The 26811-nt window shown below is 31.9% G+C and overlaps 1 protein-coding gene across 1 annotated transcript in view; it reads right to left on the bottom strand.

Moving 5' to 3' along the window:
• THEMIS (thymocyte selection associated) overlaps positions 1–26811 on the bottom strand; it is a 164215-nt gene that overhangs the window by 83211 nt on the left and 54193 nt on the right. The window contains exon 3 of the mRNA XM_006926155.1: positions 12842–13300. Coding sequence (XP_006926217.1) covers positions 12842–13300 — 459 coding nt within the window. The remainder of the gene's footprint in view (positions 1–12841; positions 13301–26811) is intronic.

Raw genomic sequence — 26811 nt, forward strand, 5'->3', positions numbered from 1 at the left:
CTGTTTATAACACCCACTTTACAGTATTTTGTTACAGTTATGGAATGGACTAAGACAACATTCTCTTTAAAGTTGCAACTATCTCTATTCCTTGCCCTTCACTGTTTCTCTATTTTCCATGTCACTTTCAATCATTTCATATAATTTTCTTATTTATTATGTCCATTGTTTATTGTTTATTTCCCCAGATCGGAATATATGCTCAGTAGTGACAGAAGTCTTTGATTGTTTTGTCCATCAACATATTCCAATGTCTAGAATAGTGCTGGCACAGAGTAAGTAATCAATGAATTGAATGGATAAAAACAGTTGCAAGGATAATGTTTCGACTGAGCATTAAAGAATGTGATCCAGTTACCAAGCGAAGTTCCACGTAAAATTTCATTGGGAAGGAAAAGTTTCTACTTCTAAAACTCCTGCTATTAATCAGAGAAGGTATTATATATTTCATGTAAACATGTCGTTTTAGGTTGTAGTTTCTCTTACTCAATGGCTTATTACATGCAATAAAATTTTGATTGTTTGGTTTCTACAAAATAATAATCCAGACATTTAAAATATAATAGTAATCATGATGCATATGTCTTAAACAAAGGGTCATTACAGGGAAATAGCACATGAGATGAGAATTAACAACTTTTCCTAGATTTATCAGAGAAATGAGGTCACAACACAAACTGTCTTCTGAAAAACTAGAAAGATAGGTGAATTCAAAGAGTTACAGCTTATGGGGAGCAGAAACCACTGCTGGAGCCAGCAACTGGTAAGAACACTTTAAGAGTAATTGACTAGTTACTGGAGACTAAGCTCCCGGCAGGAGTTTGAGAGATAAAACTTCTGGATGGCCAGGCTTAGGGAGATCCCCCCATCTTGCTTTCCTAAATTTCCTTCCAGAAGCTCCAGCATGTTCTCAGGATAAGGATTAGAGAAAAATTCCCTCATGCGTTTGGCAGGGAGAGGGGAAAAGTAACCATTTTGAAATATACCCAGAACATTAAGTTCTTCTTGTAAAAGGCCTGCACTCAAGGAAAATTAATTTACCACATTCTAACCAACTTGAGTTTTTACAAGAGTCTAACTGACATGAGGGAAGGGAATTACCCAACTCCAGCCCCTGCTAGCCATTCTGTCTCACTAAAGTAGCATGGGGGAGGAAAGCTGAGAAGCACTTGCGAAGTTCAAACCCAGGGGCATGGGGTTCACTAAAAGACTGAGATCTAATCATAGGATTATAGAATGCTACCTTGTCCCCATACCTTACCTACTATATCAACAGATCTTTTATACAATAACAGGAGCTGACAATGAAAAAGATGGTATTTATGACTCTTTTTAAGAAAGAGTCTCTAGGGAAAAATAATAGGGGATTCAAGAAACAAGAGCACTACATAAAATTTAACTTCTGAAACTTCTAGCTACAGCAAATAGTAAACACAGCCTAACTTCTAGCCAGAAAAACATAAAACCTACATTAAAGTTTTATTTACTTTGGTTCTTTTTCCTGATACATCATGTCTAGCTCTTGACCAAAACTTACAAGGTATGTTAAAAGGTGGACAGCATAGTCTGCAGAGACAAAGCAAGTATCAAAACCAGACTCAGATATGGCAGGGATTTTGAACTTATGAGTGATAATTTAAAATATGTTTAAAATCCTAAGGACTCTAATGGAATAAAATAGAAGAAAAGATGGGCAATATAAGTAGATAGGTGGAAATTCTAAAAAATAATCAAAAGAAAATGCTAGAAATTAAAAACATTGTAACAGAAATGAAGAATGACTCTAATGGATTCATTAGTAGACTGGACATGTCTAAGGAAAAAAATAAGTGAGCTTGAAGATAATATAGAGACTTCCAAACTGAAAAGCATAAGAAAAAAGAATGAAAAGAAAAAAATAGAACAGAATATCCAAGACCTGTGGGATAATATATACGGATAATATATAAGGTATAATATATACACCATGGGACTGCCCCCCAAAAAATAGAAGCAATATTTAAAAAAGGAAAAGAAGAGAGAAAAAAATAGAAGCAATATTTAAATTAATGACAGCTCAGAATTTTTCAAAATTAATGAAACTTAGAGAATAATAAGCAGGATAAACACCAAAAAATCAACACTCAAACATATAATATTCAAACTATAGAAAATCAAAGAAAGAGAAAAGTTGAAGATGCCAGAAAACAAAAATCATCTTACCTATAAAGGAAGAATAAGAATTACACTGGACGACTCCTCAGAAACCATGAAAACAGAGACAGCAAGTACTGCATTTAAAGTATTGAAAGAAAAAACCTACCAACCTAGAATTCTGCATCCAGTGAAATTATCCTACAGAAGTCAAGAGTGGTAAAATATGCCACCCCAAAATATACCACTTTGGTATAAGGATTTATTTTGAGCTAAAGGTCCTTGAAAAATAGCAGATGCAAGAAGGGCATTCTAATTTCCCTCTTTCTTCTGCAAGCAGGAGATAAAAATTCCCAGGTGAAAGATGCCCTCCCCCTACCAGGAGAAAAGAAACATTCTTCTATAAGGAGTCAAAGCCAAGAGAATTCTGTACAAACAGATCTTGTTACGAAAAATTGTTATCTTCCTTTTACACCCCCACATAGTTTAGTTACTTTTCCACACTTCCTCTCTTCGTTAAACACAATATAAAAGTATGTAGGTTTCACCATTTCTTTGGGTCTTTATTTCCTTATAAGGGCTCCCCTGCCAAATAAAATTTACATAAACCTGTCACGTAAAATTTATATAGATTTGTAAGCTTTTCTCCTTTTAATTATCCTTTTAATCTGTCTAACGTCAGTTTAATTCTCAGGCCCAGCATAAAAATCCTAATAGGGTAAAAGTACAAATTTACCTCCCCTACAAAAATGAAGGAGAAATAAAGATTTTCTCAGATAAACAAAAATTGAATTTCTTACGGGTAGACCTGCCTTGCAGGAAATGTTAAAGAAGTTTTTCGGAGAAAAGAAAAATGATATAGTTTATAAACTCAGGTCTACATAAAGAGATAAGTGTTAGAGATGAAATAAATGAAGGCAAAATAAAATATTTTATTTTTCCTATTCTTAATTGACATAACTGATAAGTTTTAAAAAAAATAATAGCATGTATATATTGTATGATTATATCTCATGAATGATGAAATAAATGACAGTAATGTTATAAGGATAGGAGAGAGGAATTGGGAATACTTTGTTTTAAGGTACCTGCACTACCCATGAAGTGGTATAGTATTATTTGAAAGTGTACTTGGATTACAAATGCAAACTCTACAGCAACCACAAAAAAATTTTAAATATAATTGATATGCTAAGAGAGAAGAGAAAAAGGAATCATATAAAAGCCTCAATTAAAGCCACAGTAGCCAGAAAAAGAGTGAAAGAAATAACACATCTAGTTTGAGGATGGAGATAAAGATAGATATTATGAAAGATGTGGCCGCAACATGAGTCTTTAAGGATGGGGAGAAATTACAAGCCAAGATAGAATAAGAAAGAGAATATCACAGATGGTAAGAACTCCATGATCAAAGATAAGGAAGCATAAAAAACAGAGTATAGTCAGTGACTAACATATAATTCAGCCTCGTGATTTTAACCTAGAACACAAGGTCTGGACAGAAGACCCATGGAAAGTAAGACTATGAAGATGAATTAATCCCTTGAATTCCAGACAAAGGAAATAAAAATATTTGAGATTAAGCATGAGCAAATTAAATTAGGAATTTGGCAAGTTAATTTGACAGCATGATTGGGAGAGAGGCTGAAATCAGAACATTTGCCTTTCTCTTCTAACTGCCGTGAAGCCCATGGACACCCAGTGTACTGACAACTCTATCTGCCTAACTATTTTGTATCAACTTCAGATTTTACATATTTTGCTCTTATGTCTGTTAATACATTAAAATAAAACCCTATTTGGTTTGTTATACTATTCTCTTCACTTTTGCATATTTTAAGTTCTCCATAGGCAAAAGTTAAAATAAAAACTTATATTTGTTTAAAATTACAGATAATTTGGAAATTAACATCCTAAGTTTTTAAACAAGAATGAGCTTAACTAAGTTTTATGACAAATTTTATTATATATTAGTATTTGTCCAAAAGAAAGGTAAAGAAATAAACATTTTTTTGTTTTGTTTTTCTTATAAAACAATAAGCTACATGCTCATAAAAATATGTAAAAATATAAGAGGGGAGCAAAAACAAGATAAAAGATTTACTATCTTTTATCATTTTATAATCTTTAGATTGCCATTGCTTACAATTCATATATATAATTCTAGTCTTATATGTGTATTACATATACTTTAAACAAGCATTTGTTATCTTACAGTTGGAAAAATGTAATCCTTCCTCCACTACCACTCCCCCCCCAAAAAAGAGCTATATAGAGTCAGATAAATTAGGAAATTTCCCCCAAAATTTATCTTGACTTCAAAATGACAAAGCAATAATAAGGCAGCAACTTAGAGCACCAGAGACATTTCTGAAGGGATTTATTACAAATTTTCCAGCTTTAAATTAAATCGAAGTAACTATAATGTATATTCATTCATTAAACCTTAGTTTAGACTTCCCAAATTTTCTTTCTTGGCAAACATGGATTGTTCTTGCTTGGGTATGCTTTGTGGTTATCCAAAGGGAGCTCTTTCAAAAAAAAAAAAAAAAAAAAGTCCATTTCTTTTTTCTAAAAAGGTTGTACTGGTTTCCTCTTTATGCTGCTGAGTCATTTCACTAAACCTTGTCTTTCTGCTTATTCTTTCAGGGAAAGTCCCATTACAGTTAGGGCTAATGTTAATCATAATATGGTGCTTTTCTACATTTCCCACTGTAACAACTCTTTGAGTTACCTGTGAATTTTGGGAACTCCACTAAACATTATCTTTAAAGAGAAAATTAGATTTACATTTAAGATTGGGTAACATTGGGCAATATTTGTTTCTTTGGAGAGTTAATATTTAATTCTGGAATACTCTGTCTCAACTCAGTATATGAGGACCTATCCTTTGTTATTGGAACTAAATCAGTAGGACAAGGTTAGAAATCTACTAAGGCAAACTTATTGAGTGTTAAAGGCAAGGTGATTGTTTCTACATATTTTTTTATAAACAAGTAAATTATGGCCCTGCAGTTTTTCTGTTTCTAGTTCCTCTTATATTATTATTTAACGATAATAGTAATTCACATATTTGTCAGAAATTTTCATTTTCTCTTTGATTTGTCATTTACTTTCCAAAATTGTACTTCTTTTTCTCAAAACTGCTTTCATGAATTTCATCTCTAGCTCTCAATTACCCAGTGAATTGTTGTTTCACATTTTTGCATCACATTATACTCTTCATGGTGATTATTAGATACAGTAATAATTTCTGAGCTCTGCTTTATTTTAGACTTTTACATTGAAATATGCTTTGTAGTTCATCATTTGGTCTCAATTTTCTTTATGAATATTCTTCAAATTATTTTTTTCTATTTATTTAGCTTTATTTCAACTTAAGAAATGCTATACTGTAAATCTCCATTTTGTTAGATGGTGCTCTGTTCCACTGCTGTTTGTATTTATAAATAGAAAAAGTGCCTTTTGGATTGCTCTCTAACATTTGTAGCAGAAAAAAAACCATCATGATCCTCATCGAGAAATCAAGAGTCATTTAAAAAGAATATAATGGATTTCTATATTGGTTTATTTGTAACACTGTTCTGTTTTTTCCATTTTCATTCAGTTTATAAAAGCTAAGAAAAATGAATAGCCATTTTTTATACTGGATGATACACTTCAAGATGTTTTCTCCATTGATGTTTGTAATGGTTAGTTTTATGTGTCAACTTAACTGGGCTATAGTATCCAGTTACTTTTGTAACTGTGGCTAACATCTAAACTAGTTGAGTTTAAGTGAAGGACATTACCCTCAATAATGCGGTTGAGGCTCATCCAATCAGTTGAAGGCCTTATGAGCAACAACTGGAAGTTTCCCAGAGAAGAAGAAATTCTGCCTCAAACTGCAGCATCAACTCCAACCCGAGTTTCCAGGCTGTCAGCCTCTCCTGCAGATGTAAAACTTATTCGTCCCCATAACTACATGAGCCAAGTCCTTAAGTCAATAAGTAATAAATAAATACATTAATTAATAATTATGTATTTATAATATTAACTACATATAATATTATACATACTGTTTCTCTGGAAAATGCTGACTGATAAAACATTAATAGTTGATAGTATAAGAATAAATAAATCCATAATAAAAAATATCCTTTCCTCTGCTTGCTGTTTGATATTTCTATTTCTATTGCTGCCTAAAGAAAGAATGTGAAATGGAAGCTGACTGGAGCATCCACTAGTTCTAATCATCATGTTAAATCACAGTATTTTCATAGACACATTAGGAAAAGCATCACTAATAAAAATTGAACCTGTTATATGAATATAAATGATATCAACTTTTGTGCCACAAAGTGAATAAATATTCTCCTTAGCTATTAATTCATAAATATGTCATTGTAATAAATCAAATCTGGATATGGTAAGTGAGAAAATCTACTTGTTACCTAAATAGAAACTTTGCACTGGGCAATATTTATGTACAGAAACAATTATTTTAGTTGCTTCATTCATACATTTGTGTATTTGATTTTTTTGATATTTAACATTTACTTTATCTCAAGCATTGAGAAGACAAACATAAATACATAAGAAATTGACTATGATATTTGTATAAATTACTGCAAATTGTTTTATTAAAATTATTAAGTTTGTAAGTTACATTTATTACTTAGCAATATTGACAACCAATCCTTTTAGGATTATATTGAGTTCAGGATAAACTCTGGGTGAGGACTAATTTAAGTAAATAGTGAAGTTTATGGGTGAAATATGTTGATTTATAACGCTTTCTTCCCTCAAATTTACCACAAATGTAAAAAAGAAAAGAAAAGAAAAGAGAGGAAAAAGTTTAATGGATGTATAAGATACCCACATCCTTAAACTAAATAAAGACAGAACTCACATGAAAGAATGGTAAATGATTTGGCAAAATAGAACAAGGAAAGCCTATGTGCCTAAGGAGTTTAATGGAAAGTCAGCATTTTTGCCTCCACGGAACCCCTCAAAGGCTTATAAATTGAAGACATATGACTCCTATGAAGGTGAAAGAGAAGCTAGGGGGCAAAAAGAAGAAAATTATTTGAATGCTGAAGAGTTTTTAAACCCAGATTTCCAACTCTAATCTGAGGAAGATAAATGACCATCCCTTCCACCTCTGTCTCTGCAGGAAACAGTAGATACAAGGTCCCAGAATCCGGAAACCGGGCATAGGCAAACAGGGGGAAAGCATGGCACTGAAAGCAAAGGAGGTAAGTCTAACTCTGGGTAAGTCTAATAGTGAAACTCTCAACAACTTCTTCGCTCAGCTAAAGCAGTTTCATAACCCCCAAAAGACATCAAGATTCCTCAGATCAAACTGAGTAAGTCTTAAAGGAAAGACTCACAGAATCTGAATGTGGGCAAATGTGCCAATGAAAAAACTGGCAAAATGAAACCTGGAATTCATAAACAAAAAACTTGTGTATAAATAGTGCCTCACTTGTTAATTTTAAAAAAAAAAAAGCATCTCACATGTAAGTATAAATAAATGGCAAACAATAACCAGGGTTTGAGAAAAATATTTAACAAGAATGACAGACCAAAACTTTTTTTAAAAAAGCCCCAGAGAAGCAGATAAAATGCAAAGAACAGTAGAAAACTTTAAGAAACTGTAAAATGTTCTCAGAGAAATAAGATATTGCAGTCTTAAAATAAGAACATGGTAACATTTTAAAATTATGTAAGAAATAACTCTTAGACATTAAAAATATAATAGCTAAAATTAAAAAATCATTAAAACGGTTGGAAATGTAGTTAAGGAATTTTTCCTGAAGATAAAGAAAAGATAAGGAGACATAAAATAGAAAAGAGTTCTAGGTCAATATGGAAGCTTCAACAGGAGATTAGAAGTTATATAAAGAAAGAAGAGGAAAAAAATGGTTAAAAGGAAATTATCAAATAAATTATCCCAGAAATGAAAGACTTAAATTTCTGTTTTGAAACCTGCCATCACAACAAAATAACAGACCTACCACAAAGCACATTGCTGTGAAACTTCAGAATGCCATGAAATAATCTCTCAAAGGCAATTGGAAGCTAGACAATGAGTGAACAAAGCTTTCAAAATTCTGAGAAGAAATTATTTTCAACTTGGAATTCTATATGTAGACAAACTTTGAATCTTATGTGAGTGTAGAATAAAGATTTCTCAAATACGCAGGTCCTCTGATTAATACCTCTGCCCCTTTCTCAGGAAATGACTAGGAGATGAGCTCCTCAAAACCAGAAGAAAATCAAGAAAGGAATTATTTGATTTCAGAAATTGCTAGTAAACACAAAAGCAAGCCAAAGGGGAACCACTAGGATGATTGTAAATGGATGTCCCAGGACAGCACTGTTATGGACTAAACGTTTCTGTTCCCCTAATATTCATATTTTAACACCCTATCCCCTAATATGATGGCATTTGGAGGTGGGGCCTTTGGGAGGTGATTGAAATTAGATGAAATCATAAGAGTAGAGTCGTCATAAATGAGATTAATGACTTCATAAGAATTATGAGAGAGCTTGCTTCCCCTGTCCGTTCTTTACCATGTGAAGATACAATGAGAAGTCATGAGTCTGCAACCAGGAAGAGGTTGCTCACCAAACTCAACTTTGCTGACACCCTACTCTCAGCTTTCCATCCTCCAGAAACATGAGAAACAAATTTCTGTTGTTTATAGCCGCCCAGTTATGGTATTTTTGTTATAGTAGCCTGAGCTGGCTAAGACAATCACCTATGCAGTAGGTCTAAAGAGCAACAAATTCAACTTGGAGCGTGAGGATGGAGGGTTCCAGGAGGAATACTTGCAAGAGAAAAAATGTAGAAAAGGTAGATCTCTTCACAGTTTGGTCTCTGTGGAAAATTGCATTTAGCTTTTTAAAAATAGAGTTGTTGGAGAATCATTCAAGACCTAGGAGAGGACTGAAAAAAACCAAGCATGAAACAATAAGGTCTTCGTTACAGAAAAACAGAGTTATGCAGGAATAAAATTATAGTCATTATACACCACTTGATTCAGTAGTAAATTGTCACAATAAAAAAAATACAAATGCTTAACTATATCTTATCATATAATGAGAGAATGTGAAAGAGGAGGGAAAGTAGAAATGTAAGAGAATTAAATCTTCATCGTCAAATGTGGAGTAGATAGTTACTGTCTGAAGTCGATGACTTGAAAAATAGCAAAATCCCTGTATTTGGAAATGCAAATGCAAACACAAGAAAGCAAGGAAAGAATATTTAAAGAAGTTACATCAGAATAGCAGAACGTGGGGGAAATTTGGGAATTATTGAGGGTACTGTGTTTGCTGATAACTTTGTTATAAGTATTTTTACCACTATTTGACTTTTTTGACTTTGATAAAAATTGGATTTTTAAAAATAAAATGAGAAAAATAGATAGTCTTTCAGAATACTAAAAGATCAATGTGCTTTTTCTGCTAACCATTTATCACCTATTATACAATATTCATACACTGCCTTTCAGATATCACCTTTCTGTTTGTATGATTTCAGCTTTCTGCTTGTAAGAGAATTAGTATGTCATATACCTGAGAAATAACTGTACCCCCAAAATTTGGAAGGCACTGAGTTTTTCTCCTAAAAAGAGATGTAGCTTTCCAACTCTTAAAATTTTAGTTAGGGAAGAAATAATTATCAATCTATATTTCAAAACTTAACATCATTAAAAGTTTTAACAATAAAGACTTCTGGCTTTTTGAAGCAACTTTAAATAGCTGATTCAATTATTCATTTGCAAATAATTTGCATTTCATTCACTACACTAATATGAATTTTGTCTTCCTGTGAAAGGCACAAATAGATTTGTCTATGACTTTTGAGACCAGTACTTAGAGGTCTTGAAGAATTATTTCTAACTTTTTCTAAAAAGACATAATTTTTAAAAAGTTATTAAATATATGTGAGAGTTAGAGGGGTTTTAGGCCTACGATGAGGATTATGACCAAGAATTTCCAGGAACAAATATTTCATGTAAATACTTTTTGCTGCTTTTCTAGTTTATAGAGCCTAAGTTTTCTCATTAATACCATACTGAAAAACAGCTCTAGGTGTAGAACACCTTTTATTCCCTCTTTTCTCTATTTACTTGCTGTGTTCTCTTTTCAGCAATTTAATATTTCAAAACTTCCTATAATTCTCAATATTCTTTATCTTACTTTCTCCCCTAAAGTTTCTCCAAAACTTTCTATCCCTGGCTCAGATCTATTCTTTTTTCCTGTCATTTTTAGAAAGAAAGGACTCCTGCCAAGAAGGGTTTGAACTATGCCTGACACTCAAGGCCATTGGAAAGCAACTTAGTAACATGGCCTTGACTTTAAGGCAGTTTGAATCTTCAATTTAAGAAAGAATAATGTAAAACAAGATCAAAATTAATATAAAACGAAATAGTCTACACTTTAGAAGAAAAATGCTTACAACAACAAAGTTTTGAAGAATTAGACAATATATGTTGAATACTCATCCTCTGTTTCCAGGGAATGTTTTGCACTCAGTGCACATACAGAACAGTCTCAGAGAGCATCTGTCTCCAAATTGCTATACAATAACAACTAATGTTTAAAATAATCTCTAAGAAATTAAAGATGCAAAATAATTAAAATCAAAATTCAATTTTAATATTATTAAAGGAAAATTGGACTGTAACATTTTGGGAAAGATTTTGTCTCAACCAAAGGCTTTCTTCAGGGATCTTGGTTAGCAGGAAACCATATTTAAGTCCACCTAAGCAATTCTCTTAAAATCCCCTGCTCTTCTGTAAATGTTTATATTTAATAAACTGCACCACCATTCAGCCAGTAGATCAAGCCAGGAGCCTTGGAGTTGGGTTAACTTTTTACCTCTTCCAATAGACCTCCAAATCCTGCTGGTTGTACCTTTTTAATATCTGTTAAAACCAATGTCTTTTTCTGTCTTTTCTGTACCTTTGAAATGTCTTTTCTGTACCTTTGAAAACACTATTGTATTAATCTTTCAGTACTCTGCCTCTCAATACGCCTCTGACCCTGTTCCTCTCAGCTGAAAAAAACACAATTTGCCCTTTAGACAAATGTTAACCCCATAACATATATCTTAAGATCTTCCATGACTAATTCCACCTTTCTTATTACATGATTCGGCATCGTCTCAACCTGCCTTCTCTTCTCTTTCTTCATACCATGTGCACTGCAGCTCCAATCTCTTGCTTATCTGCTTTACCACAAGCTGCTAGCACTTCCTCCAAAGTCCTCCCCTCCTCCCTTGCCTATTCATCCTCTCTTCAGGTCTTAGTTTAAATGCCATTTCTCAGAGAAGCCTTTCTTGATTCCTAATCTAAATTCATTAAATGTTGAAACCACCTCGTTCATAGACTTAGGTTCTGGGCTGGCTGGCCTTCATTTGCAGCTGTATGACAGGAAATCCCAATGGTTTTAGAAAATTAACAAACTTTAAAATAATAAAATGTTATCTATTATTTATGAAAATTGAGGAAAACTTAATTTTGATTTTTTAATTTTGATTGCACATTTTGGAATAGCTAACAAAACACTAATGTGAGGAATACAATTGTCTGTGACCTCAATTTTTGTCATATTAAAAATAATTATGCCATGGCATCAATTTTTTGTAGTATTAAAAAAATCACTACTTGAGTGGGATTCTTTACCTATACCTTTAGTTCAAATGTTAGTTAATCAATTCCTGGTTAAATATTTGTATGTAACAAAATTTAATATGTAGTTCTAAAACATACTGAAAGATTCATGTCAATTTTTTCTTGCTTGTATAAGTGACCAACGATATTAATGAGAGTAGAGATATATAAAATTTGAGAGAGGAATACAAATATTTTTATATACTGCTTTGTGTTCTCAAGTGTATTATATAAAGTGCCAAAATGAACCTTATTTCATTCTCAAAACAACTCCAAGAGGCAGCCAAAATGGATATCATCATCCCCTTTATACGGACTCACTCAAAGCTACAACCTATTGTTATCAATCCAGAGTTAAAATCCAGGACTTTTGACTGCAGATTCAGAACTCTTTTCTCCAAACTTGCCCTGATTATGTGCCTAATCTTGAAAATTTAAGATATTAATTCCTTTGTGGTAACAATGTTCTCTCCAGCTATTCTTACTTTAAAATACATAATCCTCTGAAGAATACATATTTAAATACACTGACATGAGAATCAATTTGTCACACCATTTCTCTTAAGGCAGAGGGACTTCCAGCTAATGGAGATGTATGACCAATGATGATGGCCAAAAAAAAGGTCGTCACAAAAATAGAAGTAAGGGACACATTAAGAAAACTGCATTTTAACCTATTTGTTGACCATCTCCATACAAGAAAGCCTCTTTCTAACCAAACACACTATTTTAAAAAGTAGCTCTTTTCTGACCATGTTTAACTAGCAGTGATAAAATGAGTGTTTTAGCCTGTCTTTATGAGACAGTTACAGCACCTTGCACTTGGATAGTACCACATAATTTACTTTATATGTTTATATACATTATTCAATTTGATCTTTGCAAAAAATATGTGCTTTGCTTATTTATAGAGGAGTCTCTAACTCTCAGAGAGCTTAATGGGCAAATGGAGGACAGAATACCATTCTTTAAACTCTAAAGTCTTCCCTCCCAAATCCCACAATGCTCCTGCTCATACAGTATTATTCTTAGTGGATACTTACATTTCATCACACCTTGAATTTCATAAACAGGCTTGAGAATCAGGGCACCATAAAAGCCTTTAGGGAAGGGATTCTTTAAATCCCACTTGTTTGAAAAATCTGTAAGTTTCACAGTTCGTGTTCGGTTCTTGGGGATCTTCCATTCGACAATCTCCTTTAGGGTATAAATATGTTCATCTTCACACTCATAGAATTCTCCTTCTTGTGACAAAGGCAAAGTAAATGAGTGGTTTTGATGATTCCTTACCACTCCACAGTTCACCAATATTTCTCCATCTATCTCTTCAACTGAGTTGAGCATGATTTGCTCACCCTGCTTTACAATGAGATTCTCTACTTTTATATCCTTCTGATGATAGAAGCAAGGATGCCCCAGTCTACTTGATCCAATGTGGGTGGTCCTTGTAATTTCTTCCATGGTAAGGTATGGAGTTTTATCAGCCACAATCTTGAAAAGACCTAAGAACAGAAGTGTGTAAATTACAGAGAGTTCTTACAATCAAAGTTCTCAAACTAAAATCACAATGAGGGGGTTATAAGACAAGTACGATGTCGCTTTTGAAAATAATGCACCTTTTTAAAGACCAGAAATACTTGTTTTTTTAAATTAAATTTATTGGGGTGACATTGGTTAATACAATTATATAGGTTTCAAGTGTACAATTCTATAATACACCATCTGTAGATTTATTGTTTGTTCACCACCCAAAGTTAATATATTTAATACTCTTTACCCTTTTCTACCTCCCTGCCACCTGTTTTTCCCTCTGGTAATCACCATACTATTGTCTATGAGTTTTTGTTTGTTTTATTTGCTTGCTGCTTTCAGTTTTATACCCCACATATGAGTGAAATCATACGGTTCTTGATTTTTTTGATCTGACTTATTTTGCTTAGCATAATATTTTCATATATAATGGAATACTACTCAGCCATAAGAAAAGATGAAATACTGACATTTGTGACATGAATGGATCTTGAGAAATACTTATTTTAATTCTGCATTTTTCTAGGCAAAATATTAATGTATCATCTGTAGATTACTAGATCATCAGACCTAGGCAACATAAGTAGAGACAGGAAAAATAATACCTTGAAAGAGAAAAGGCCCTGTTCTTGAAAATGGGAACTCTGTATGAGACACTGTGTGATCTTGAACAGGGCATTGATTCTCTTAAGATCACATTTTTTATTTTTATTTTTTAAATGAGAGGATTGGATTAGATCATGTTTCTATAAATATAATCTCTGGACATATCAAAATTAAAAGATATTACAGAAGGGAACTGTTTCATGGATAAATTAATAATTGCAAAACATTATATGTAGAATTAGATAGTGGTGCTGGTTGTACAACATTATTATCTGTACTTAGAAACACGGATTTGTATACTTAAATATGGTAAATTTTATGTTATGTACATTTTACCCCAATGAAAAATATCTACATATTTCCAATTAATTTAAGATTTCTCAGAAATTTTAGATATACTATGACTCGTACAAAGGGACTATAACATGCAAAAATTTTTAAATTTCTTTGATTAAAGTACTCTTGGGAAAACATCCATTAATAAATCACAACATAATACATCATGATATTTTAGTGCTCCACATAACTCTCCTTGGAAAATGCCAGGTTAGGTATTTCTAAACTGAAAACTCTTGATTACATATCATTCTTTCTTCTCATTACTTCTCTAATCTTATCATTTTCACTAATTAATTTTTTTCCTCTAATGCCATTGAAATAGTCAATAATACAATGAATTTTTACTATCTATGATATATCTTTTTCTGCTTGTATGCTTAAGTGTTTAAGTTCAGTTCTCTTTGAATTATTTTCCTTTTATTTTATGGGCACATCTGCTTTGTAGCACTTTCAGAAATTTATTTGTTGGATAAGTTTTAATATTCCAGAGAAAACAAGAATTAAGAAAAATTATAGAATTGCTTTCTTAACCCCAAATTAATGATAATATTATATACTACCATGTACTTAAAAGACAGTATATTTTTAAAAAATCTTACTGGAATGATATAGCTTAGAAAAGTCATTTATTAGTTTACTAAACATATATATTTCAACCAAATTTATCTATATATCAAACATTATTAACCAAGTTATAATGCTTATTAGGTATATTTTACTTTACTGTACAAAGACTTATGGTTAGTTATTTTTGTAACAGACTTTTGCTCAAATGAAAAATATAAGATTTTTTGGTTATTTTTAGCTATAAAATTCCTGAAAAAATGTAGGCGATGAAATCCTGGCAAGGAATGAGTAAGGTAACATGTGCAATCTGTCCTGAAAACCTTTAGAGATTGAATAGTGTTCATCCATTGCATTACAGTATACTTAAGACAGCAAGGCAAAGAAATATTTATTTTGAAAGACCTTATTTCATTACATCTTGTATCAGAGAAAATCCAATAAAATAGTATTCTTGAACTCTTCAAAGTAAATAAATTTGTGTGTGTGCACGCGCATGTGCGCACACACCTTCACGCACACACACGTTTACTCTCATTTATCTGTGTAAAGATTTATTTCTAAGAGTCCATAATCACTGTCAGGGTATAGCAAATTCATCAGTTTTTGTGACATAAGTTTAAAAAAATAGCTGCCCAGAATCTCATAAATGGTAAAGACTTTTTTTTTCCTATCCTAGCTGTATTGATGATGTAAGTTGCAGAAAATTAATTCAGCATGTTCTTTCCTGGGGAATTGAGTTCACCTAAGGTAATGACAAATCTAAAGTGTTATGAAGTAAAAAAAAATCCCGAAACTCTAAGGGCCACCATTATTTCAAGTTAATTACGCACTTCAGAACTGTCTTGTTGGGTGTCTCTATTTCAAGAAAAATCTATCTATAAATCTGTGTGTTTTCCCTTAGAAAATGATTAAGTATACAGTTTAGCATACTAAGTGGCAGAGCACAGAAAAAATATCTGAGTAACTTATTTTTTCATATACTACTATATCCAAATTCCCTTCTTATAAATAGCCAGTTAATATCACATAAACTAAGACAAGCTTATATATATATATAATAAATGATAGATGATAGATAGTTAGCTAGCTAGATGATAAATAGATAGATAGATAGATAGATAGATAGATAGATAGATAGATAGATAGATAGATATGTGTAGATAGATGTCAAATATATTCACACACACACATATGTGATGTCATAAAGGAACTTCAATTCCACAATAAAGTATTTTACTTTATTGTGAAAGGACTGATCAGGTTTAAATTTGACCAATATTTACTCTATCTTTTTCATGAAGAGTATAGTAGTTTTTTTTTTTTACTGGGGAAAATATGACTTGTTATCCTTCCAAAGAAAAACAAAATACATTATAGGAGCTGAGTGATTATACATTAAGCTAATATGTAACCTTCATAAAGTAAGTTAAAAAACAAAAAATAGATTTATGTTTCCATATTTAATTGCTACTTATTAAAATGGATATTATTATTAAATTAGGAGAAATTGTTCACAAAAAGCATGTCACTTAAAAAACAAAAATTATAAGAAAATGCAATAAACTGACCTGTTGAAAATTAGTCAACAATTGAATTTAATCTTTAAGATATTGTTCCTGAATATTAGATTTTTAGAGAGTTTATATTTTTAACTAATTCTTAATGATCAGCAATCATTGTAACTAATAGTAATAGCAACAAATGAAATTTGTTTATAAATTTACAAATTTGAATGATTTTTTATATATACATCATTTATTCTCAGAATAAGCTTTTAAGGACAATAAAATACATACTACTAGGGGATATGAAAGTGGTTGTGATTTTCACAATCTGGCTCTAGAATCTCAAATCAGACCTCTGACATCCAAGTCTCACACGCTTGCCACCACACCAGGCTGCCTTTCTGTTACACGTATGACTTACAAAGACATTGGTTATGAAAACATGTTTATTTCAGTTCACAAAATATGTATATGCATCTCACGAGCTGGCCCTCTCTTTGCATGGATCAGCCTTTTTAAACCCTCCAGTGAGAAGAACAAGAATAATTTCTTGTTTCAGTGTGTAGAATTTCTTCTCATCAGATTTTTTTCTACTTTTTCCTCTTTCTATCTCATTAATTCCCGCCCAAATAAGGAGTAATTTTAAAAATTAAATTTTCCAACTGTGTATCACAATATTATTTAATATACATAGTATAAGATCATTGTGAGGAGTTCACAATTTTTTTTCCTAGTCTAATCTCTAGCTGGCTTTTCCCGCTGCAACCAAATACATTTCCTCTATCTTTGAAAAAAAGGAATCTTAGCATGAACTTTACCTACAAATTCTCATCTTCCTCTCATATCATTAAAATTAGAAATCTTAAAATATTTGTAAATTACAATGTGTATATCATACATATCTTATATGTATGATATAATTTAGTTTTAAAAATATCAATATGAGGGGGTAGCTCCATAGTGTAGTGGTTAGCACATCTGCTTTGCACACAGAAGGTCCTAGGTTCGTGCCCCAGGTGGAGCCACGGACCATAACCCCCAGTGCACCAGGCCCCGGGTGCTCGCCCCAAGCGCGTGCGAGGGGATGCCCCGCCTTCAGAGATCCAGTTCTTAACGGACCATAACCCCTGGTGCACCAGGCCCCGGGTGCTCGCCGCAAGCGCGTGCGAGGGGATGCCCCACCTTCAGAGATCCAGTTCTTAAAAGGAAACGGCCACATCCATGAGTCAGAGGTGAAAGTGGCAGGGGGAATTAAAGAAAGAAAAATATAATAATAATAAAAATAGGAATATGAGGTAGCTAGAAATAAAATACAAACATTTCACAGATAGGTACATGAAGGTTGGAAGAGATGCCATAAATTCTCTAGCATCACATAGTTCATAAGAAACACAGTATGTTTTTGTGTCTCTAAAGCTCAAGGAGTTCATCACAGAGTTACTCATTTCAACCTTTTATTATTATCGCAAATCATATATTGCTTATCCAGATTTTTATTAGCTTACGGGGATGGGTCTGAGGTGGGTGTTTACCCTGCTTTTGGATGCAGAAAGACAAAGTTTTTAAAATCTGAAGACATAAGATGGTGAACTTTGCTGATCTTTCAGACATCGAGGGCACTTGTCTCACCTGTTCATATGTCAGATGGCCACATGCCTGTAGGTATAGGTAAGGCCTCTGAGGAGCCCTGAGAACTATACAAAGTGAAGGCTTTGACAGTGCTGCACATACTAGTTCATGTACTGTCAGCGTGCTGCAGGTTAGCTGGTCATATTTAAGTAGATTTCTAGAATATGCTATCATAGTTTTTACATAAAGTAACCCACAAAAAATGGATAAGTGACTTTAAACACTTCCTGCAAGCAAACCATGTATTGAAATTAAAACTAATATAAACATTAGAATGACAAAAAATAGCAGAGTTGACATTTCTATTTCCACTCAAGCTTTTCTTCAGCCATATATTAAGATAAAATGACACTCAAATCTAATGAAAAATGAAAAGTAGCTGAAATTTCTTTAACACAAATTTATCAAAATATGAATTTATATCCATTATTATTATAAAGAAACTTGCCCTTGAGATATAGGTAAAGATACATCAAAATCACATTCACAATTTTAAATAAATACACGTATATTTGTGATGCATATTCAAAAATTTCTAATGCACTGAGATATGTAAAGATTTGGAGACAAATGACTGCTGCATATTTCTGATCATGTGTCTTGTCTCTCTGCCAATAAAGCAAAGTATGTCTCATTTATTTTTGTATGTGCTTCTTCCTTTTAAACTGCACTGTTTGTTCTGCAATCAAATTTCTAAACCTTGTTATTTTATTCTTGCCTCTATAGATTTCTCATCTCACATGCTTCTTGTGGCTTTTCTACCACTGTGTTACATTCCCACGGCAATTCTTAGGTCAGCATATCCTGCAAAATTATCTTCAAGACTACCCTAAATCCAACATTTCCACTAGAAATTCTAGCTCAAGCATCTCTATTGAACTTCAGATTCAGATTCAGATTAAAATTATGTACATGAAATATCCTAACAAAGCAAAAACTCAAAATCCTTGAGCAAAGTATTGAAATACACAATAATAATGTTCAAACTGTGAGAGAATTCTCCAGATTTCTCAGAGTCAATTATTGGATTATTGAACATCATCGACTAATGAATGATGCCAGTAATCTCTGTAGAAAAGTCTCCAAGAGCAGAAACAAAGAATATGAAAGAAGTCAACATTCGTAATAAGAAAATTTTGCATAGTAATTTAATTGAATATTTGGGAAGGGAGAAGAGATATCCAAGATGATGATCAAGTTTGTTAAATGTTAGATGAGACTAAGGGAAGATGTAGAATTGCTATGTTTTAATGTCTCTACATTTAAAATAAAGTTGGAATTGTCTATAATAGCTATTAGAGTTTTTAAGAACTTTTACCTGGAAACAAAAAGGATAAATAATATAACCTATCCATTTATTTTTACCTCTTTCAGTCAATTACGGCATTAAAAGAAAAAGACCTCTTTTCTCAAATAACATTTAAACTTCTTAGAAGGAGTGGCGATGAAATATCTAACACATTTGAGATGTTTATCAAATAGTTTAATAATGTTAGGTCTTAAAATCAAATGATATAGCTCAATATCTATTCCTGAATCTTCATTATAATCATAGATTATTAATAAAGTTGTTATACATACTTGTTCATGTTAAAGCTTTCTCTCTCCCAAGCAGTGACAATGAGTAATAAACCTAGGATGAGGAGGAAGAATGTGAGAAATTCTTCTTCTCATAAACTTTGGTAAGATCACAACTCCCTGGACTTGTTCTGCAGAGCACTGCCCCTTGGGTTATGGGAAGACTCACAGAGGCATCAGGACTGGAAAGAAACCTTACAAAACCTTAGTCACACCAAATCTCCCACTAGACTTTGTTAGAAAGATCTTCAAAATACCCCACATTTACTATTCCTGGCCCTTGGTGACTTTGGGCAATGGAATTTTCAGGGCCAGTGACACACAGCTATCTCAGCTGTAAAGTGTAAGGGGTAAAAGTGTCAATCATTGATTCAGACAGCCGAGGCTTAATTCAGGCCTCAGCCCTTTCCTCACTGTGTAAACCTGAGAACTTAAACTCTCAGAGCTATAATTTCCTTTACTGTAAAATGGAGAAAATTATATCATCTACCTCATAAAATAATTGTGATGATTAAATAAGTTAATACCTACAACATACATAGATAACACTTCATATTTGGCATGCACCAAAAAAGCAAAAAACAAAAAATAATGGTTATTTCTCCTGATTTTTTTATTAATTCTCCTAAGCCATTGTAGGATGATTATAAGGTCAGAGAAATTAATATTTATAGTGTCAAAGAGGACAAACTAGGTATTCCAGACCAGATCAAAATAGATGAGACAAAATATGTAGAATCACAATTCATCATCTGACACAGATTGAGCAAAAACTCCTAGCAATAATAACTTCCACGGATTTTGCCAGAGTGTTTGAATATGGAAATGAGCTTCAGGTGACCTCTGTAGGTGGAATGCCTTTGGGAAAACATTTCCAGTTTGCTTTGAAGAATTTGTCTGATCCCATGTTTTGATAAATTGCTTAGAATTTAACCACCATAATTTTATGTCCATAATAAGCAGATTATTGGGAGACGTAAGCACTTCTTAAATAAAAATATTGTTCTGCTTGTAGTTATTAACAAGGTATACATTATACACAGTTGTTGAAGTTCCCTTGAACAAAAGAAACAATAAAATGCCAAGACATTTTCAAAAATGTGTTTATGCATGGCTCTGAAAGGTAGTTGAGGCCAACTGAGGGAGGAGTATCCCTCCTTCTATTTTAATGATCTTAATTTTGCTAATGGAATGTTAGTGGAAAGAGTTTGGGAGCCATGTGGTGCTGATGGCGTTGTTCAGTATTGATGTTGCCTGAAAATTAAATGTACCTAAGTAGCCACCTGTTTATGCTTATGATTACGTAAAGCCCCATATGTTTCCCCCTCTACACATGGGAGATAAATATTGAAAAAATTATTCTGGTGTGAAGGGTGAAAACAGCAGCAATTCTTCTATAACTGTCACATATGCTACAGCGTTTCTTTTAATGTGCTTTGTCTGACTTATTTGCTGATTTTTTCCATGCAGTGTTCAAAAAATATATTACCCATGGTTATACAAAAACAATTAAAAATTAGTTCACATTAAATTTAAATTAGGAAGAGATATAATTTTTCAATATAGGCATAAGTTCTAAATGAATTTCAGAGCTTATGATTTATATAGATTTAATTTGCACAATAAAGAAAACTGAAATATTTTTTAAATTCACCAGCATACAAAAAGGAACGTTTTCTTCTTAAAGATATCCTTTCGATTCCATATTATTAAACAACACAAAACTAACTCAAATAACATGAATTTGAAAATCCCGCCTATAATCAGTTGCTCTTCAACTAGCTAGCCCACCATGATGCCCATGGATTTGTTTTGGAAAGCAGCTTGCTGGACTCCATACCAATATGACCCAGTACCTGGTCAGCAAGGGTTCCTGAGCAGTTTTAGGATGATGAGTTTCCTTAGAGCACTGGGGTGTCTGGCACAGGTAATGCCTGTGGAACCGTCTCGGACTATTCTGAAATTGGCTCAGACGGGAGCTCGTCGGAAAAACCAGAGACACTGGACTTGCTATTGTTGAGTACTTTAGGTACTGAAGATAAATGAGTGGCCATTTTATACGATTTGTATCTCATCGAGAAGGGTTTACATATCACCTGTTTAGCAGCCTAGACACGACAGTCTTGATTTCTCATTAAAGTATTTGCAAAACCACGCAGAATATGATGGAAAAAGATGAAAGCTTTACACACCATCAAAAACTAAGAATCATAGACCAACTGCTCCTAAAAGACTGAAGAATTTACTTTCATAATAAGGAAGATAGGGCTGAAATAAGAACATTAGAGGCCTACCCATGTTGAGTCTCATGAATTAAATTTTTTAAAGATAATAAGAAAAATAAAAATAAAAAGAATTAAAATCACTGAGTACTTTCTATAGGCCAGAGTTTGTAGTAAGCACTTAATGGTCACCTCATTTTACTTATTTAACTCTTGGAAGAATTTTAAGAAATAAATAGTATTTATATTTTCCCAACTTTATTGATAAGAAAATTAATAAACTCAGGCACAAAATATACATCAAGGGGGTCACCCAGTCTTTTAAAATTCGGCATTTTTTCCAATTTTGACATATACCTACACAGAAATAGAAACGCTTTAAAATTATATCATATACATTCATTTGATACCACTTGTTTCATTTAACATTAAACCATGATTAAATCTCATGTTTAAAATTACTTTTGACAAGTATGATTTTTAATAGCTGTACAATATGTTGTAAGAGATGTATCATAACTTATTTTTTCCCCACAGATTGGGCATTTAAATTGATTCTATGACTTTTCTAGTATAAATAATTTTAAGATGGTCATTTCCTTAGAATTTATTCTAATATGTGGAACCTCTAAGTAAAAGTCCCTTTTCTCAGCAGAATACTGGTTTCAGGAAGGCAGGGACTAAGACATAAGTTTATTTGTCATCACTTGTTACCTCTGTGCATGCACAAAATAAATATTTGCCAAATGCCTGGCAGATGGCTCTTGAAATATGTCAAATTTATTTTCAGAAAAGTTATAACATTCTATATACTCTTCAGTTGGATTTGACAGTGACCACTTGACAATATCTTTTTCGACTTTATTATAATCATAAAAGTTTAGCTAATAAATATGTGGAAAAGTTGTCATTATCATTTTAATTTACATTAATGAATCCAAACTAATTTCTGTGTGATAACAAGCCACCTAAATTTCTTCTGTTCTTTATCTATTTCCCAGTTAGTGTTCGAGACTATTTAATTAATTTTTTTTGTTTTCATTTTAGAGATATCTAGCCTTTTTCAAATTGTGTCATTTTACTGTTAAAATTTTCTTCCTGTTTTTACTTTTCTGATGTACAGAAAGTTTCATTTTATGCAATTAAATATATTGATTTTTTATGTTTTTTAATTATATTTAAAATCTCAAAGTTGTTTTAAATACAAACAAAAATAGTTTTACTTAAAATGTAACTTTTTCTTCTGCTACGAATTTCCTTTGCGATGTGGTATAAGCCTGATGATCCAATTTCATCTACTCTTTTCTAAATTGATAACTATACTATAATGTCTTACTAAATAATTCTTCCTTTAAACCCAGATGTGTTGTACCAACTTTATAAAACAGAAAATAATAGTTTATATTAAGGTCTGCTTCAGAGCTATAAATGAAAGCTTAAGTTCAGGAGCACTTGAGTCAAACTCAAAGCATTGCTCTAATGTTTCTATAACAACTAGCATCACTATTATTATTATCAATTCAGCTTTTGATTTTCTGTAACATTCAGTATAATTTATTCTAACTCTGTAATAAGTTTTAATATTGACAGGACAAGTACTCCCTTATTATTCCGTTTTTTAAATCTTTGCTTGAATACATTCACTTGTTATTCTTGTAAATGAACTTTAGAATTCCTTTCAAAGAGCCAATATAATAATAATTATGATTACAATATGGGAATTAGGTTTATCATTGTGTTAATCTCTCAAATTAATTTATGTACGATTGATATATATCTATACAATATTCAGTTTTCTGATTCAAGCATTTAAAATGTATTTTTGTTAATTCTTAATAAATAAGTAAGCTCTTATAATATATTTAAGTAAATAAGAAAATAAATGAGTTAAAGTTTTACAATATTTCTGTTAAGCCTAGCTCTGTGCTTTTTTATTGCAATTTAACAATATATTTTTATATTCTAAATGGTTATAAATGAAAAGTTATGGAGCATCACTATTATTATTATCAATTCAGCTTTTGATTTTCTGTAACATTCGATATAATTTATTCTAACTCTGTAATAAGTTTTAATATTGACAGGACAAGTACTCCCTTATTATTCCGTTTTTTAAATCTTTGCTTGAATACATTCACTTGTTATTCTTGTAAATGAACTTTAGAATTCCTTTCAAAGAGCCAATATAATAATAATTATGATTACAATATGGGAATTAGGTTTATCATTGTGTTAATCTCTCAAATTAATTTATGTACGATTGATATATATCTATACAATATTCAGTTTTCTGATTCAATGCAATTTAAAATGTTTGTGTTAATTCTTAATAAATAAGTAAGCTCTTATAATATGTTTAAGTAAATAAGAAAATAAATGAGTTAAAGTTTTACAATATTTCTGTTAAGCCTAGCTCTGTGCTTTTTTATTGCAATTTAACAATATATTTTTATATTCTAAATGGTTATAAATGAAAAGTTATGGCTACATATATTCTATATATATAAATATATATTTGTTTATGTGTATTTTTTATTTATATACTCTATATATTTTCTTATATATTTCATATATTTTTTTATCAGGTCATCTTACTAAACTCATTATTTATTCTAACAAATCTTAAATTTTTGTTTCATTTGATTCCATTGGTTTTTCTGGATAATCTTACTGCAAATAATGATTATCACCTCATTTCTAAAATCTTTTGAACTCATTTGTTTCTAGTCATATCTACTTACTCAAAATTATAGAATGGTGTTAAATAAGAGTGAAAACAAACACTCTTACAAGAACAATGCTTCTTTTGTATGACTCGGTAGGTGCAGACACCTCACTCTAGAGCACTGCTGACTACAACTTTCTGCCACCTTATGTCAGGCCCTGCCATTTCCTAGGATCCTGAAGGTTTTCAAGTTCATATTGCTTAAAAACTGAGTCAGAAATACTAAAAATTATTGAATTATATACTTTAAAAAGCTGAATTTTATGCTATATAAATTAAGTTCAATAAAGCTGTTAATTTTTTTAAAAATGGGAGCGAGAAGGGATGGACAGTTAAGTAACAGCTTCGGAAAACCAGATTGACTCTCTCATTAGTTCCTTAGTTCCTAGTGGGGTGGAGATGTAAATTAGCAGAGTATTTATGGAATGTGATTTGGCAATATGCTTCAAAATCTTTCAAAACATTTTTACTTCTGAAGTCATAATTTCATGTATATGGAAATACTTTGATAATCAGAAATACAGATGCAACTTCAGTTAAAAGGCTGCTCATTGTAGTACAAATTGCATAAAATGACCATATTCAGGATGGTTTTAATACATTATGATATATCTATATGAGGAACTATAATATAAAAAATGAAAGCCACTTTTTAAATAATATTTAATAACATAGGCAAATCCTCAGAAATAAGCCTGCTTCCCATTATATTAAAATACATGTCTATTTGTGTGTACAATGTACTGGAAAATAATGGAAGGAAATGTAATGAGATTATAGAGAGCTTTAATTTACTTCTCTGTATTTTCTTCCATTTTCTAATTTTCTACAAGATTATGTGATATTTGTAAAATTGAAAAAAATCAATACATTTTATAACTTTAAAAGTTATGTTCCTTATGTTCATACTAAAACCTGCACATGGATGCTTATAGCAAGTTTATCGATAATGGAATATTATTCATTCCTAAAAAGAAACAAGCTATCAAGTCACAAAAAGACATGGAAGAACTTTAATTCATGTTATTAAGTGAAAGAAGCCATTCTGAAAAGGCTACATTATGATTCCAACTATATGACATTTTGGAAAAGGCAAAACTATGAAAACAATAAAAAGATCAGAGGTTGTCAGGGAGGAAGGATGAACAGGCAGAGCAGAGGACTTTTTAGTGCAGTAAAAATACTCCACTTAGTTCTTTAGTTCCTTGACTCTCTTAACTGGACTTTGATAAAGCACATTACCATATTTATATATCAGTGATTTAGAGGTTGTGCCATTGGGAAAAAAGCCTTTATTTTTTAAGAACAGTTTTAGGGTCACAGTAAAATTGAGTGAAAAATACAGAGATTTTCCATATATCTCCTGCCTCTACATACACATAGTCTCCTCCATTATCAGGATCCCCTGCTAGAGTAGTACTCTTGCTACAACTGATGAAGCTAACTTGACACATCATAATCAAAGTTCATGGTTTATATAATGATTTACTCTTTTTGTACATTATATGGGTTTAGGCAAATGTGTAATGATACGCATCCATCATTATGGTATTACACAGAGTATGGTTCCTACACGGTGTACTGTTGAGGTAATACCATGAAGAGCTGTAGAGGAATTGTACATGTAGGAAATGGAAAAGGTAAAAACAAAAACTAATAAAATAGATTTTTAGAAAAGGTACATAAAATACTAATACTATAAAAACTGATAGGAAAGTGCTAGTGTAGAAAAGCCTATTTTAAGATGATCTTTCTGACAGAATTCTGATCTAAGGCTAAGATGTACATAAATGGAGGGGAAAAACATTTTGACCTAGAACTGTAAACTCTATTTGTCTTCCAGATACTATACATTTTAGTTATTGAAAGACTGAGAATTTAGAGAAACCATCTGATCATATACTAGAGTAGAAGAAAAGGCAGAGCAAAAAAAAAAAAAAAAAATGGAACTGAAAATTAGTGCAAAAGCCTGAATTTCTTGTGCATTCAGATTGTTTCAAATGATCTTTCATAGCATATCCAGAATATCTCTTTTTGTCAAGGACAATATTTTGTATAATAGACATAGATAAATTTATTTTGCTTAAGAGAGCACAGTGGGGAAGAGATGCCTTAAGAGAAGTTGACCCAGAAAATTTGGAAGAATAGCCCATGATTCCTCGAATAGCAAATTATCCAAAGGCAGGGAGCCTATTTAGGGCCTCTCTGAATCTGTGTCTTCATAGCATCCAGGTGGAAAAATAGGAGCAAATTCTGCCTTATATTTTGCTTTCTTTAACTAAATTACTTTGAAAAATTGGAGATAAAAAGAT

The sequence above is a fragment of the Pteropus alecto genome, unplaced genomic scaffold (genome assembly GCF_000325575.1).
Source record: "Pteropus alecto unplaced genomic scaffold, ASM32557v1 scaffold79, whole genome shotgun sequence".
Lineage (NCBI taxonomy): Eukaryota > Metazoa > Chordata > Mammalia > Chiroptera > Pteropodidae > Pteropus > Pteropus alecto.